This window comes from Cyprinus carpio, chromosome A16, assembly GCF_018340385.1.
Source record: "Cyprinus carpio isolate SPL01 chromosome A16, ASM1834038v1, whole genome shotgun sequence".
NCBI classification, from domain to species: Eukaryota; Metazoa; Chordata; class Actinopteri; order Cypriniformes; family Cyprinidae; genus Cyprinus; species Cyprinus carpio.
In genome coordinates this window covers 11,598,117-11,612,024 of record NC_056587.1, presented here as the reverse complement: position 1 = coordinate 11,612,024, position 13,908 = coordinate 11,598,117, and the positions used below count along the sequence as shown (strand labels likewise).

At 37.3% G+C, this 13,908-nt stretch overlaps 1 protein-coding gene across 1 annotated transcript in view; it reads right to left on the bottom strand.

The window, feature by feature from the left end:
- Positions 1-669: 669 nt before the first annotated feature.
- Positions 670-13,908, bottom strand: part of LOC109059567 (atrial natriuretic peptide receptor 1-like) — a 36,262-nt gene continuing 23,023 nt past the window's right edge. Inside the window, exons 11-22 of the mRNA XM_042772641.1 lie at positions 13,395-13,472; positions 12,927-13,031; positions 11,270-11,341; positions 10,967-11,126; positions 10,650-10,805; positions 7,730-7,898; positions 5,540-5,686; positions 5,328-5,451; positions 5,172-5,240; positions 4,501-4,675; positions 3,718-3,816; positions 670-2,408 (exon numbers count right to left, since the gene is read on the bottom strand). Coding sequence (XP_042628575.1) covers positions 2,260-2,408; positions 3,718-3,816; positions 4,501-4,675; positions 5,172-5,240; positions 5,328-5,451; positions 5,540-5,686; positions 7,730-7,898; positions 10,650-10,805; positions 10,967-11,126; positions 11,270-11,341; positions 12,927-13,031; positions 13,395-13,472 — 1,503 coding nt within the window. The 3' untranslated portion in view covers positions 670-2,259. The remainder of the gene's footprint in view (positions 2,409-3,717; positions 3,817-4,500; positions 4,676-5,171; positions 5,241-5,327; positions 5,452-5,539; positions 5,687-7,729; positions 7,899-10,649; positions 10,806-10,966; positions 11,127-11,269; positions 11,342-12,926; positions 13,032-13,394; positions 13,473-13,908) is intronic.

Below are 13,908 nucleotides of genomic sequence, written 5' to 3'. Positions count from 1 at the left end.
AAAAGGATGGCTAAAGTGTTTACGTAAGGCTCCCTGGTCACGGTGAAATCATGTTTCAAAGAAACTGTCACACATTCAGAACTAACAAACACTTAGATTGGACATCTACTATATCTCGTGTGATTTTGATTTTGTATAAATGCAGCTTTTTCCAATATATAAAACAAATGTAAAAACTATAAAAGAAACATTGTGATTACAAAAAACAGAATTGTTATTAAAAATAAAGATTAAAAAAAGAATCATGCAGCTATCATATTGTAGAACAACCTTCCAGTGAACGGTTCTTCAAAGAATCATGTTTTTTCTTAGTGTGAGGAGCATTCTAATCCAAAGAACCATTTTTTTCACTATAAAGAACCTTTTGTGCATTTGAAGCTTTCCGGAACCTTTATTTTTAAGAGTAGGCCTACGTTGGTCTAGTTTGGTCATAATTGTATCGTTTAGTATGCAAATAAATGCTACACTTTACACGCTGTCTGATATGTTGATTCATTACAATTATACCTGTATATTCTAATACATGAATGAGTACCATATTTTAATCATGTAAATAAAATGACTCATTATGTAGGCTACACTGTTATGTATATTAAGGGACCGATTTAGTTTGAGCAAGAAATGGTGAGAAATGATTCATTAAAAGATAAAGTCAAGTTTTTGCTCTTCTAAGGAACAGGCTAAAAAAAAAAAAAATTAAAAAAGTGACCTAGGCGTGGAATGCTGAATATAACACAACATTGGTAATCAGAGAAAAACTGTGAGCAGAAATTGAACTTAAGCCTTTCCTTTCATAACGTCATAATATAACAATGAAGTTTAAATATCAGCTGTGCTTCTAACACTATAATGGGTGCAATGAGTATTAAATGGGGTTTCAAATTATATGACATGGCAATATTTATGTTATGTGTGTCCTTAAGGCATGATCAAACAGGAGCCGTTTTTAATAATCTCTCTCAGAGTAATACAGTCCCCTTTAAGTGCTCAAGGGAATGACAATCTAAAATCAGTGAGAAAATGCACTCAAGGTGGTTGAAAGTAATTGAAGTGTCAAGCAGGTAATTGAAGTGTGCAGGCTCTCAAGAGAACAGTAAGAAAATAAAGATGAACAAGTGGATTCAGATCTCGATTGCAGTCAGAAACTAATGTCAGGGTCTGTATGAATGTGCTATATTATACTCGTGACCTTATGTGGGTAATTTAGAGAGAGACTCTATGCAGCAAATAGTCTGCTGGGTCCTATGACTATGTTGCCAGATGTATTATTATCACTCCTAAGCACTATGCAAAGAACCTTTACACTGACTTACTGACTGACGAAGTAAATCAAGTAAAACTGTCCCGCAGGAACAGAAACACATGGAAACATACAAGCATGTAAAATAATACAAAGGCAAAGTGCTTCTTGTTTGTCAAATCTCTTGAAACGTACCAGTAGGCTACACAAGTGTAATGTGCAAAAAGCTGAGCAAAAGATCTAAGTTCAAACTGAGCAATGTAAGGTGTTTGGTTTTGTTTTTATGGATTATTGATGCTTTGTTTATGATTATTGATGCTTTGTTAAGGGTACTGTAGGTCTGTGTGGCTCACAACATTGCTGCTTGTCACACCAAAAACTTTTAATAACAACTGTCTCTCAAAACTGGAACACTTCTCATTCAGCAGAAACATCTGGGAGATGAACCAGAGATTAATGTATCTAGATACCTTGAGCTTGAGAAAGAATTTGCAGACTATGCGTGCAAGAGTCTGACTGGGAGAGAAAAAAAATTGGAATAGAAGAATTCTAAATAACACTCAAGTGAAATAAATGACAAAATAGTAAGTGATCAATGTTTGTCTTCAAAACATTTGAATTATGATAGCCAAGTGATTTTTTTGGTGAGCTAAAATCTATATACCTCCTCATATTTAATATTTACATGTCTTTATTCACACTCATCCTGGAAGTAATCATGTTTATTTAGCCTAATATATTTTAAGCCAGCAGTGCTGCTACTTATCCACCAGGGGACGATATTCAATCACACTCAGCCTTCACTCCATTTACAGCTGCAGCTCGTGTTCTTATAAAAGAAACATCTTAAAGTACATATATACAAGATTAGACATCATCTAGTGCTGTACAAGATTATGTGCGTGTGCATTTGGTCAACAGAACAGTCTTGCTTGGTTTTCCTTTGGATGCGTTTGACTAGAGTCAGCGTGTCTCTTGATCCCATGGAGCTTTTTTTTGTTCTCTCTCCCCCCACTGTCTCAATCACTGTTGTTTATTTCCCCCAGAAGCCAGTAGGTCCTCATCTTTCCTTTTCCCTTCATCTCCACATCTCCTCTCAGCTCCAGCTGGAAGCAGCTGAACTCCTGTAGCACATCTCGAGTGGCTGACGACACATGAATCTTCAGAGCTGCAGGATAACAGCGTGTGAATGATTACAGTGTTGCTGTATAAATCCTGATTAGTTGCGTTTGCACATCTTACTTCACCGGGTTAACTAATGTGTGTTGGCAAACATGATTTACGCATGTACTTTCCATACCAGCAGGTATATTAAAAGAGTCAATTATTTTTATTGGCACACGGTGTTATTTTAGCATTATTTGTACAATATTGTTATTGTAATATAATATTGTACTGTACACTGTGGCTCTTATGTGTATTCCTACAGTACAGTGTTTCAGTCAGGATTGTGATGGTCAAAGCAGATATACAGTACTGTGCAAAAGTCTTAGGCCACTAGTATTTTCACCAACAAAAATGGTTTTAAGTCAGTTATTTCTATCTCTTGCAGTAGTGTGTCAGTGGGAAATATGAGTTTACATTTCCAAGCATTCCTTTTGCCATTAATTGTAATAATCCAGTGAGATCTTTGTATGCACACGGAGTCTGACAATAGCTAATGCTGCACACAGAGATCTGATCTCACCATCATTCAGTCTGGAATGACATGAAGAAACAGAAAAAACTCAGACTAAACCCAGAAGAACTGTGGCAACATCTCCAAGATGCTTGAAGAAACCTTCCTGCAAAGCTACAGTATTACTACAATTAATGGCAAAAGGAATGCTTGGAAAAGTAAACTGATATTTCCTACTGACACACCACAGCAAGAGATAGAAATAACTGGCTTAAAATCATTTTTTGTTGGTCAAAATACTAATGGCCTAAGACTTTTGCACAGTACTGTATGTTAATCTTCTCCTGTGAGAAATAAATTAGAAACGCCTACAATCCATTCCTTTCCTGATTGCAATTTGTTTTGCTTTTGTCAAGTGTTATCTAACATTGATAGTTCTCATTTATCTGGCAGCAATTATATGGGGAAATAGGTGATGGGGGAAATAATTAAATCTGAAATGGTTGTACATTTCATTATGGAAAACTGGTGTTGATAACACAACATCTAAAGAAGCAGCTCTGTGCTCAAATATTGAAGCAGATGTTCAAAAAAGATAATTTAGGAATAAAACTGTAAAAAATCAATACATTGTAATTTTTATTTTCTATCCCAAATCTCGAATTGAAATGAAACACACCAAGTGCTGCATTAGTTCTTGTCTTATACCTTATATCTTATACCATAACTTATACCCTAGTATAGAGTCATGCTCAAACCTATAACCCTTTAAAACTGACCTGAACTCTTGACTTTTACAGTCTCTATGGTTATAAGCACAAGTTGCAATTTGGTGGGATTGGGAACAGTGGGTTCTTACGTTCTCCATTCGACTCCATACGAGAAGATGTGTTCACTGTATCTCCAAAAAGACAGTACCGAGGCATTTTCAGCCCAACTACGCCTGCACACACAGGACCTGAAACACACATGGGGAATGCTGTTCAAAATGATGCATGCTAATATAAAAAATTGTTCTATTCTATGGGAGAGTTTGAAAAGTATGTTTGTATGGAAAGTACAGATTAACAAAGCTCATTACAACCAGAAGAATCCCTGTCAGTTTCTGCTAATTAAAAGTCCATCAGTATGTTAAAGTCTAGTTCAACTTAAAGGGATACTCCACCCCAAAATGAAAATTTTGTCATTAATCACTTACCCCCATGTCATTACAAACCCGTAAAAGCTTTGTTCGTCTTCGGAACACAATTTAAGATATTTTGAATGAAAACCAGGAAGCTTGTGTCTGTTCCATAGACAGAGTGACACAGAGGAGATAATTTGTTGAATAAAGTCGTTATTTTTGTTTTATTCATGTACAAAAAGTATTGTCGTCGCTTCATAACGTTACGGTTGAACCACTGATGGCAGATGGACCATTCTGACAATGCTTTTCATACTTTCCTGGACCTTGACAGTGTAATTTACTTGGCAGTCTATGGGACAGTCACACGGTTTTCATCCAAAATATCTTAAATTGAGCTCTGAAGACGAACAAAGCTTTTACGGGTTTGGAACGACATGGGGGTAAGTGATTAATGACAAAATTTTCATTTTGGGGTGGAGTATCCCTTTAAGTAAGCTTTGAAACTATCATTCTTACCACTGTGAATGCCAATTCGTAATTTGAGCTGCTCATCAGGTCGGTGGCAAATCTTAAATGTTTTGACAGCCTCCAATAGAGCAAGGGACATGCGTGCAATCTCTCGACCGTGTAGTTTCCCATTCCGTACGGGCAATCCTGAAACCACCATGTAGGCATCACCTATTGTCTCCACCTGAGCCAATAAGAAACAAAACTACCACAGCATGAGGTAATGATTCTTCTCAGCACAAACAAGGAAGATGTTTTGCATTAAATACAGTGAATGTTTTAAAGAGAGTTACTAGAGGTGAATAGGTCTTTATGACACATTTTGCGATATGAAATTACACTAAAAGCAAAAATACACATTAAGGGATATGAAAATTCGCATTTATTAATATATTGAACTTTTTTTTTTATCAATACTTCATGGATCATGACCCTTTAAGTTAAAATATCCCATAAAATTATAATGCAAAAATAATTAAATAAAGTCCTCTTACAATTACCAGAAATACAAGATTTTTTTTTTTTATGTTTTCTTAAAGTTTAGTAAGTTTGTAAAGTTAAAACTCTTAAATCCAAACAGAAAAAAAATGAAATGAGGAACAAATTTAGTTTGTTTGCAAAAGATACACTTTATACAGCTGTCTAGGGCAAATACATAGTCAGGTATAAGATGGCAATACCTTGTAAACATCAAAATTATCTATAATGGCATCAAAGCAGGTGTAGAGGTCATTGAGGAGAGTGACAACCTAAAAGAGAGACACATCCACCTAAAATCTTTAGAGTGAAATATTAAAAACAACACAGAATTACTCTCAGGTTCAATTGTAAGATACCTGCATAGGTGTGCTCTCTGCTGACAGAGCCGTGAAGCCCACAATATCACTGAAGTAGATGGTGACAGAGTCAAAAGCTTCGGCCTGCACCGTCTCACCCCTCTTTAGCTGATCTGCCACTGAACTAATACAACAGAAAGTAAGTCTTTTTAGAGTAAGCCAAGTTTTTTAATAGTTAATTTATTAGTTGTGTATTATGTGAGTCAACTGACTGAGGGAGGATCTGGTACAGTAAAGCTTCTGCCTTGCGTTTCTCCTCCAGATAGGCTTGAGTCCTCTCCTCTACCAGCTCCTCCAGATTATTAGCATACTGCTCCATGCGAGACAAAAGATTATCCAAGATATTACTTCTGTGCTCCCTGAGAAAGAGGATAAAAGACAGATAAAGAAACAGGATAAGGTGAATAATAATAAAAGATCTGTACATTTCCAACTAAATGGTTGCTAGGGTGTGGCCACAATGTTTGCATAGTGAAACTAATAGACTGAAGGTGCAGAAGGATTCCACTTGCGATCTCTCATTAACCACAACCACCATGAGCTAGTCTCTGCTGCTGTGGCTATCTCTCCACTGGCTTTCCTCAGTCCTTTAGGTTCCAACCCAAGCTTCTGTAGGAAATAGTGCACAGATGTAGCTGGGAAGCCATGGCAACCAACTTCAAATAGCAAACAAGGCTGCAATCCATCTTTTAATAGAAGCTTGATCAATCGGGTCTTGATACTTAGCCTTGAGAGATGGCTAGCCTGTCCTCCCAGGGCACACTCAACTCAACTAATAAGATTGTTTTTGTGCTCCTGGACAGAGGAACCATATCTGGTCGAAGTGTAGTCACTGCAACCTCACCTGGGAAGACAAGCTTCTTTTTAAGGTCAACTTTCATCTCCCAGACTGATGCTTTATATAAATTAGAGGGCGGAGTATTATCAGTTCTAGTTGAATTGGGAACCTTATCTCCTAGCCTTAGGAAACTGAGTCTTTCTAGGTGGTGGTGCCTTACGTTCAATGGCTTTAACCCTCTGTAAGTTTGTCCATTTGGCAATTTCAACAAGGACCTTATCATGCATCCATCTGTAGCGTCCTTCTCCCAGTGCCTTGGGACATCCTGTCAAAATGTGGTTCAGGGAACACAAGACTGCTCTGCACTGATGGCAGGATGGATCCTCATCTTTGCCCCAGATCTTTAGGTTGTTAGGAGTTGGTAACAGGTCAGCTACAGCTTGCAAGAGGAAGGTAAATTTGCCCTGGGCAGCACTCCAGAGTTCCTTTTTAGGACAGTGAATGTTTGAGTACCTGATCCCACTGCACCCACTGCCCTTGAGAGGCAAGCCCTACTGCTCTTACACGCCTGTCTTCTTCTGCACCACAAGTGTCCTCCTACCTCTGGCATAAGCCTTACTCCAACTCTTGGCTTTGTAGTTTCCCAGTCCCAATCATCCTTGACAGACCACGCCAATGATTTCCTGGTGTTTCCAGTAAGATTCCACTTCCCTCACTCCCTCTTGTGGCTTCCACTTCCTGCCACACATGACTGTCTTGTTGGCATGTCGAACTTTCTCATCCTTAGACAGTAGCAGAGTGCTGACTGCTCTTGCCTTGGTGGCTTTAAATTCTTCCACCACCAATGAGACTAGTAAGCGGAGCTTGGAGGTCTTGCTGTACAAATTGACTGAGCTGAAAGTAGGAGGAACACCTAGCCATCTTCGCAAAAACCTGCTGCACAGCCTCTGCATCGCTTCCACCTGAGTCAAGGGTAAGTCTTACAGCAGGAATGGCCACTGTAGTCACGGTATGATGCCATGCTGGAAGCACCATACCTTAAACCTCCCAAGCAGCTAGCTGTTGTCTATTTCTTGAGCCAATTGGTCAATTGAGCTATGGTTTCCTTAAGATTGGTGCTGTACTTCAGAGTGAAGTCATAGCTTTTTCCCAGACACCGAATTCTGTTCTTCAATAGTTGGAATTGTAGCCTCTTAAATACTGAAGGTGTTCCTCAATAGCTTTCATTTCAGGATACACAGGCTCCTAGATTTACCTGGTTTAAATTGCAGCCGTGACCAAGAAGTTATTTTCCCCAGTGAACTTAGGATCCACTGAGATCCCTGGAATGATGAAGTCATTATCATCCATAAAGGCTAGGCAAGCTGGTAGTCTTGTGCCGTCGTCTGCTACTGGTCCTTTACATTGCTTTTCTCCTACCTTGAGTAATAGGTTCATAGCAGCCACAAACAAAGCCACGGATATCGTATTTCCTGCCATAATATACCCTAGGGTGTGGCCACAATGTTTGCATGGTGAAACTGACTGAATGCTTTGTAAACTATAAGACATATAAAAGTGCTTGTTAAATGACTTAGAAATACGTAAACAAACAAGTGAGCCAATACAGCAAAATGGGACAGACCTGTTCTGTTTGTGGAGTAAAACACTAATATGGTTGAACTCTGGTCTGTCTGATGGTTCTTCAGCCCAACAGCGCTGCATCAGCTGACCCAGCTCTTCACTGTGGGCCTGAGGGTTCATTGATGGCCGGAGATATGGCCATTCGCCCAGAGCTACACGGTCCACAATCTCTATACACAAGGAAAATTAAGAAAAAGAGAGGAAATTTTGAGCTTAAAGGAACAGATCACCCAAAAATGAAAGCTCTATCATCATATACTCACTCGCAAAATCATATTTCTTCATTTAGATAACCTTTTCCAGCATCTAATGCCCATTTATAATTACTCTTAAAACACTAATAACAACACTGATAAACATAATCTTTAGTGAATGTCAAAATGTACATTATTCATACTGTACACTGTAGTGCTTATGTTCATAAGTAGCAATTCAAATGAGTAATTTTCATTTATTTTAATCGAGTAATTTTCATTTATTAACAAAATAGTACTGAAATTTAATATTGAGCTATTTATTATGAGGTTATCATAAATAAATCATAAATGCATGTTATTGATCCTATTGTGAATGTTTTTTCCATGATTCCTTTTTTTTTACCTTACAACTTTTAATCAAAATGTCATAACTTGCATTCAGATCTGTCTCCTTCCAAACAACAACTATGAATTACACTTAGATCCAGCCCTGGATTTTCTAATTTTAATCATCTGTTTTACTTGGACATCACAATAAAGATGAAAATATTCTTCCATTATGTCACAACTTTAATATTGAAGTGTATATAAAAGAATATAAGTCATTTTTAGGTTGAACTGCTCCTTTAATTCTAACCGTGTCAGCAGTCTGAAGACATTTTGCCTGTCAAAGTGCTCTCCTTCATTTTCTCTCTACTTTCTATTGCATCAGAGCATTTTCCTCAGTCTTATTCCCACAAACTTTACTGCTACACAATTTCTTTGTATTTGTGTTTTGTATTTATATGTGTGCCGGTGGTGCCAGGTTGACTGGTTGACCAGGAATTAACTAGAGTGATTGGTTCACCAAACCAGAACCATAATCTTCGCCAACAGTAATCTTATTACCAAGGTGCCCAAATGCTTCTGTGAAGATTGATATGATCTTCTCTTCTATGTCAGTTCTGATTATAGTGCTGAGATCACAAGCTCCAGGGATGCTGACATGATCTGTGTTTGCGGGTGTAGCAGAAGACACACACACACACATGCACGCACACACACACACACACACACACACACACACACACACACACACACACACTGCTATTTGATCTGTATTCTAAATCATATGATTAAATCCATGAATTAGATTAGAGAGGAAAAGAGAGTGAAAGAGAAACGCATGGATGGATGTGTGTGTGTGTGTGTGTGTGTGTGTGTTTGCGAGAGAGTGAGAGAGAACAAATGTACCTTTTAGTGTCTCTGAAAATGATATAAAGTGACAGTGATTTATACAGCTTTGCTTTAATTTCATTCACATAGAATTTGTAGATGCAATGGAGGCATTTTACAACTTCAGAGATGTTTTAGGATGTCGTGATTTTAATATTTTATGGTAATTAGTAACTCTGCAACTCATATGGATTCAAAATGCAAGAGTTTGGCGCAAAATATCTTCTGTGTATGAACAAGAGCTCTTCACCCTCTTGTTCTCTGTAAACATGAACCATAAGAAGGGGATGCAATGTGTGTGAGGATGTTGGCAGGATGACAAGATAATGTCAAGTGTCTTCCTCTTCAGACAAACTCTCTGGCGGTAGAGTGAAAAGGGTAGTGGACTGGCAAATTAAGAGTGTGTCAGGGTGCTCTTATACATATTGAAGGCCTATATTTAAAGATTCAACATTGATATGTTTGTGGTAAAGAGAGGGTGTGAGAATGTGCATGTGTACAGTATGTGTGTGAGCACAGCTGTGAATGGCGTCTGGTTGTGTATTTGTTGACCTCTCAGAAGAACCTGGTTCATTAGCATCTTTCATTCGTGTCACTGCAGAGGCTCCTGAGGGTAATTTGGCTGAGTGTTCTGAGTGCTGAGCCATGCATCAATATTTTAAAGTGTTTTGGAAAGATCCTCCTCAAATTGTTCTCAAACAATTGGGTATTTCAGACCCCAAATCTCACAGAGAAGCAAAAAAAATTAAATAATAATAATTATTATTATTTTAATTTATTAATGAAATGGAAAACACATAAAACCAGGATTTTACATTGTCTTTTTCTGACAAAGGAATAGGATTTAAGGCTTTTAAGCTTAAAAATAACATGTAAGTACAATGAATGAATCAGTTCAGTTTAACTTGTAATATTTCAGATGTTCTAAAACCATATGATAGCTTTGTGTGAGAAACCGATGAAACAGAAACTAAATTTAAAGGATGGAATACACTACACAATTTAAAATCTAAACAGATTTTAAAAAACTAGGCTTTATGCACTTAGTTGCCAACTTACAGAGGAAATACTTATACACTACAACCACTGATACACACTATTAGACATTCAAGTCATTCTGAACACAAAAAACTGATGCAGAAACATACATCTTGTTGCTAGGAGATGCATGACAAATAAAAACAATAAAAAAGTGGAATCACAGTCTGAAGCTAAAAAAAAGTCTATGCCCATCATACACCATGTAATTTTCTCAGATACTGAACTGTCCATTATCTGAAACTGACTCTGACTTTCAGCGACTAGTGTCAACTCCTCCGGACTGATAATCAATGCAAAAATCTGGGCAAAAATCAAGTAGTGTATTCCAATCTCAAGTTGTTATTCACTAAAAAGTCTCGACATTGGCTCTAGATGTTCATGAGAGAAGTAAGATGTCAGAACAGGATAAGGATGAGCAGATTTAGGCTAAACATATAATTTATGTATTGGCAAGATTTGATCTCTGACCTTTGGGGCTAAGCGAGTCTCCCTCCAGGTAAAAGACTCCTCTCCGCAGAGCCACCTCTTGAAGGATTATGCCAAAACTGTAGACGTCGCTTTTCTGTATGCCTCCTGGAGGAAAGCACTCCATTCTCAACAGCTCTGGAGCCATCCACAGCTTACCTACACACAGGCATACGCAGATGCACACAGACATAGACAGGGGATTGACAGTGAATACCAGAGTCCATGATTAAGGTTTGCATGAATGCGTTTTTTGGAAAAAGTAGCCACTTGAGTCAAATTGACACAAAATGACAAAGCTGAAAGGTCACATGACTGACGTGCATAATGAGAGTGGGCGTCCTCCGTGTCTGACTCTGTCCTGATGCTGGACAGCCCATAGTCAGTGATCTTTAGCACAAAACGATTGTCAACCACACAGTTGGATGATTTCAGGTTTCCATGGGATACAATCACACTGTTGTGAAGGAAAGCCATGCCCTGAGGGAAGAGAAAGTTTGGAAAGTATAAAAGAAAGCTAGAGGGTAGGGACAGAGCACAATCAGAGAAAAGGAATTTAATCACTTTTGGAAAGTTATCATGGAAAATAAATGCACATTGAAAGTACAGAGAGGGGCATCTACCTTTACTATGTCACTGACAAGTGAATATTTGAACATCCAATCTAGTGTGATGCTTTCATTTTCCAAAATGTCCTGTACACAGATGCAGAAAAAATCTGAGATAAGTGCATATACATACATATATGGCCCAAAAAGTATTTGGACTTAATAATGAACAAATGCATTAGATAACAACTGGATTTATGGTACGTAGGGAGCTGTATAATGAACATGTTCATCTTTATAAAGATGCTCTTTCTGCCGGCAATTGGCTAACTGAGTCTGGAGATAGTAATACTAAAGCCTTGCTGTCCACTGTAAATTGTATTCTGATACCACCTCAACCTTCCTGCACATCTTCTACTGCACTGCCCAATGTGATGAATTTATGTTTTTTTTTCAATGACAAAATAACTGCCATCCACCAGAAGTGGGCCTCCTAGGCTAACCCATATTGTAGTTCATTATATAGTGTCTCATCTGATTTCCCCCTTACTCGTCTTTCTATTTGTACCTTGCCATCTGAATTAGAACTTTCCCATCTCATTTACAAATCTAATTCTTCTATGTTTACTTGATCCTATAACAAATTATCTAGTAAAAGCCTGTTTTCCTTCTCTTTCTTTTCTTATAACCAGTATTATTCACACCTCCCTTAGCTCCGGCATTGTTCCATCATCTTTTAAAATAGCTGCTATAATCCCAATTATTAAGAAACCTGGTGCAGACCCCAACAATCTGGATAACTTCCTTATCATCTCAAATTTTCTTTTATTTAAAAAATTCTCGAAAATGCATTTGCAGCACAGGTCCATGCATAATTTATATGAGTGTTTCCAGTCAGGATTAGTTCTACTAAGCATAGTACGGAAACTGCCCTGGTGAGAGTAACTAATGATCTGTCAACGGCTGTTGTAGGCGGTTCCTTATCTATTCTTGTTTTGCATGCAGCTTTTCACAATATTTTGTTGAACCGTTTGTTGAATCTGCTATTTGTATGGTATTCCTATCACCTGGTTTACTTCATACCTTCAAACCACACACAGTTTGTACAACTAAAAAAAATCATTCCCTACCCTTTTCTGTTAGCTGTGGTGTCCTTCAAGGCTCTGTCCTAGGTCCCCTATTGTTCCTAATATATCTTCTACCACTTGGTAATATATTTTTCTAAATTTGGGATTAAATTCTATTGTTTCGGTGATAACACACAACTTTATGTATCTACAAAGTCTGACTCCTTTCTTCCACCTGTCTGTTTTACCAACTGTCTTCACAAAATAAGGTTTGGTTATCTGCCAGCTTTGAGACCCAAACAGTCTCAATAATCAGTATGACGTCATATTGCTCAGAAAATCAAAACTGTGTGTGGTTTGACGGTGAATAATGTGTGAGTTATGCTTCATACATCGCAACACTACTGACAATAGATAATGGACCTTTTTTGACTGTGAAATTTCACTAATGTGACCGCACCTTTAGGCTGATTATTCCATTTTCAGGACATTTAAAACATCAATTCATTCATATTTTCAGCCAACCTGAGATCTTCCACAGGCACTTGGCTCATACTGATGAATGTGTGTGGCTCAACATGCTATCAAAAGGATAGTTTCAGGGAAACCATAAAAATGTCAAAAGTTAAAGGATAGAAAACATCATGAATCTTGAGTGTTTGTACCTGTAGGCTGCCTCGAGGACAGTATTCTGTGACGATGCATATGTTGGGGGGATCGATGCAGGCACCAATAAAACGGGTCAAATGCTCATTCTGCACATCTCTCATCTGGGAAACAAACACACTATTATTTTCAATTCACAGGATATCCTTACAAAAATGTTTAAAAATACTATTACTACTACACTAAATAAATGGTGCAGAAACTGATTTCACTCAGAAATTGCTAGTAAATTTCACCATTAATTACAAAGTAATGACAAGTAATATACTGAATTAAACTTGAAATATTGACGTAGAAAGACTGAGATAGTATTTTCTTGTAAAGCTTACTCCAATAATCACTTTTGTTTACAACTTTGCAATTTTTTTTACAATGTAGTCAGTTGTTTGTGAACGTATTGTAATGATTATAATTAGATTTGCAGAATAATTCTTCAGTAGTGTAAAATAACAGCATGACACACTCACATGCTTTAGTTCAAACAACACTTTTCTTGTTAAATCGATGCGCTTTCTGTTGATGTATTTAATGGCCACAATGTTTCCCTGAAGAAGAAGCAAGCATACACACACACACACACACACACATGCTATGAATGCAGTGAGATTTGCAATTTAAAATTCAAACATGCATACAAACGTTACACTTTACAATAAGTTTCATTATTATCATTAGTTATAGGCATCGTCAAACTAACAATGAAAAATACTGTTAAAGCATTTCATCTAGTTTAATGTTAATTTCTACTAACACTAATAAATTTATAACATTTCAACTTTAACATAATTGAATGTATCATGAACAAACATGAACTAGCAATGAACTTATTTTAAAATTATCATTAACCTATTAATACATCAATAAATGCTGTTAACAATGTTGTTCATTGTTAGTTCATAATACTAAATATGTTAACGAATTGAACCTTTCCTGTAAAAGGTTACGAAGCAAACATTTAAACCAGAGCTTGACAGAATGATA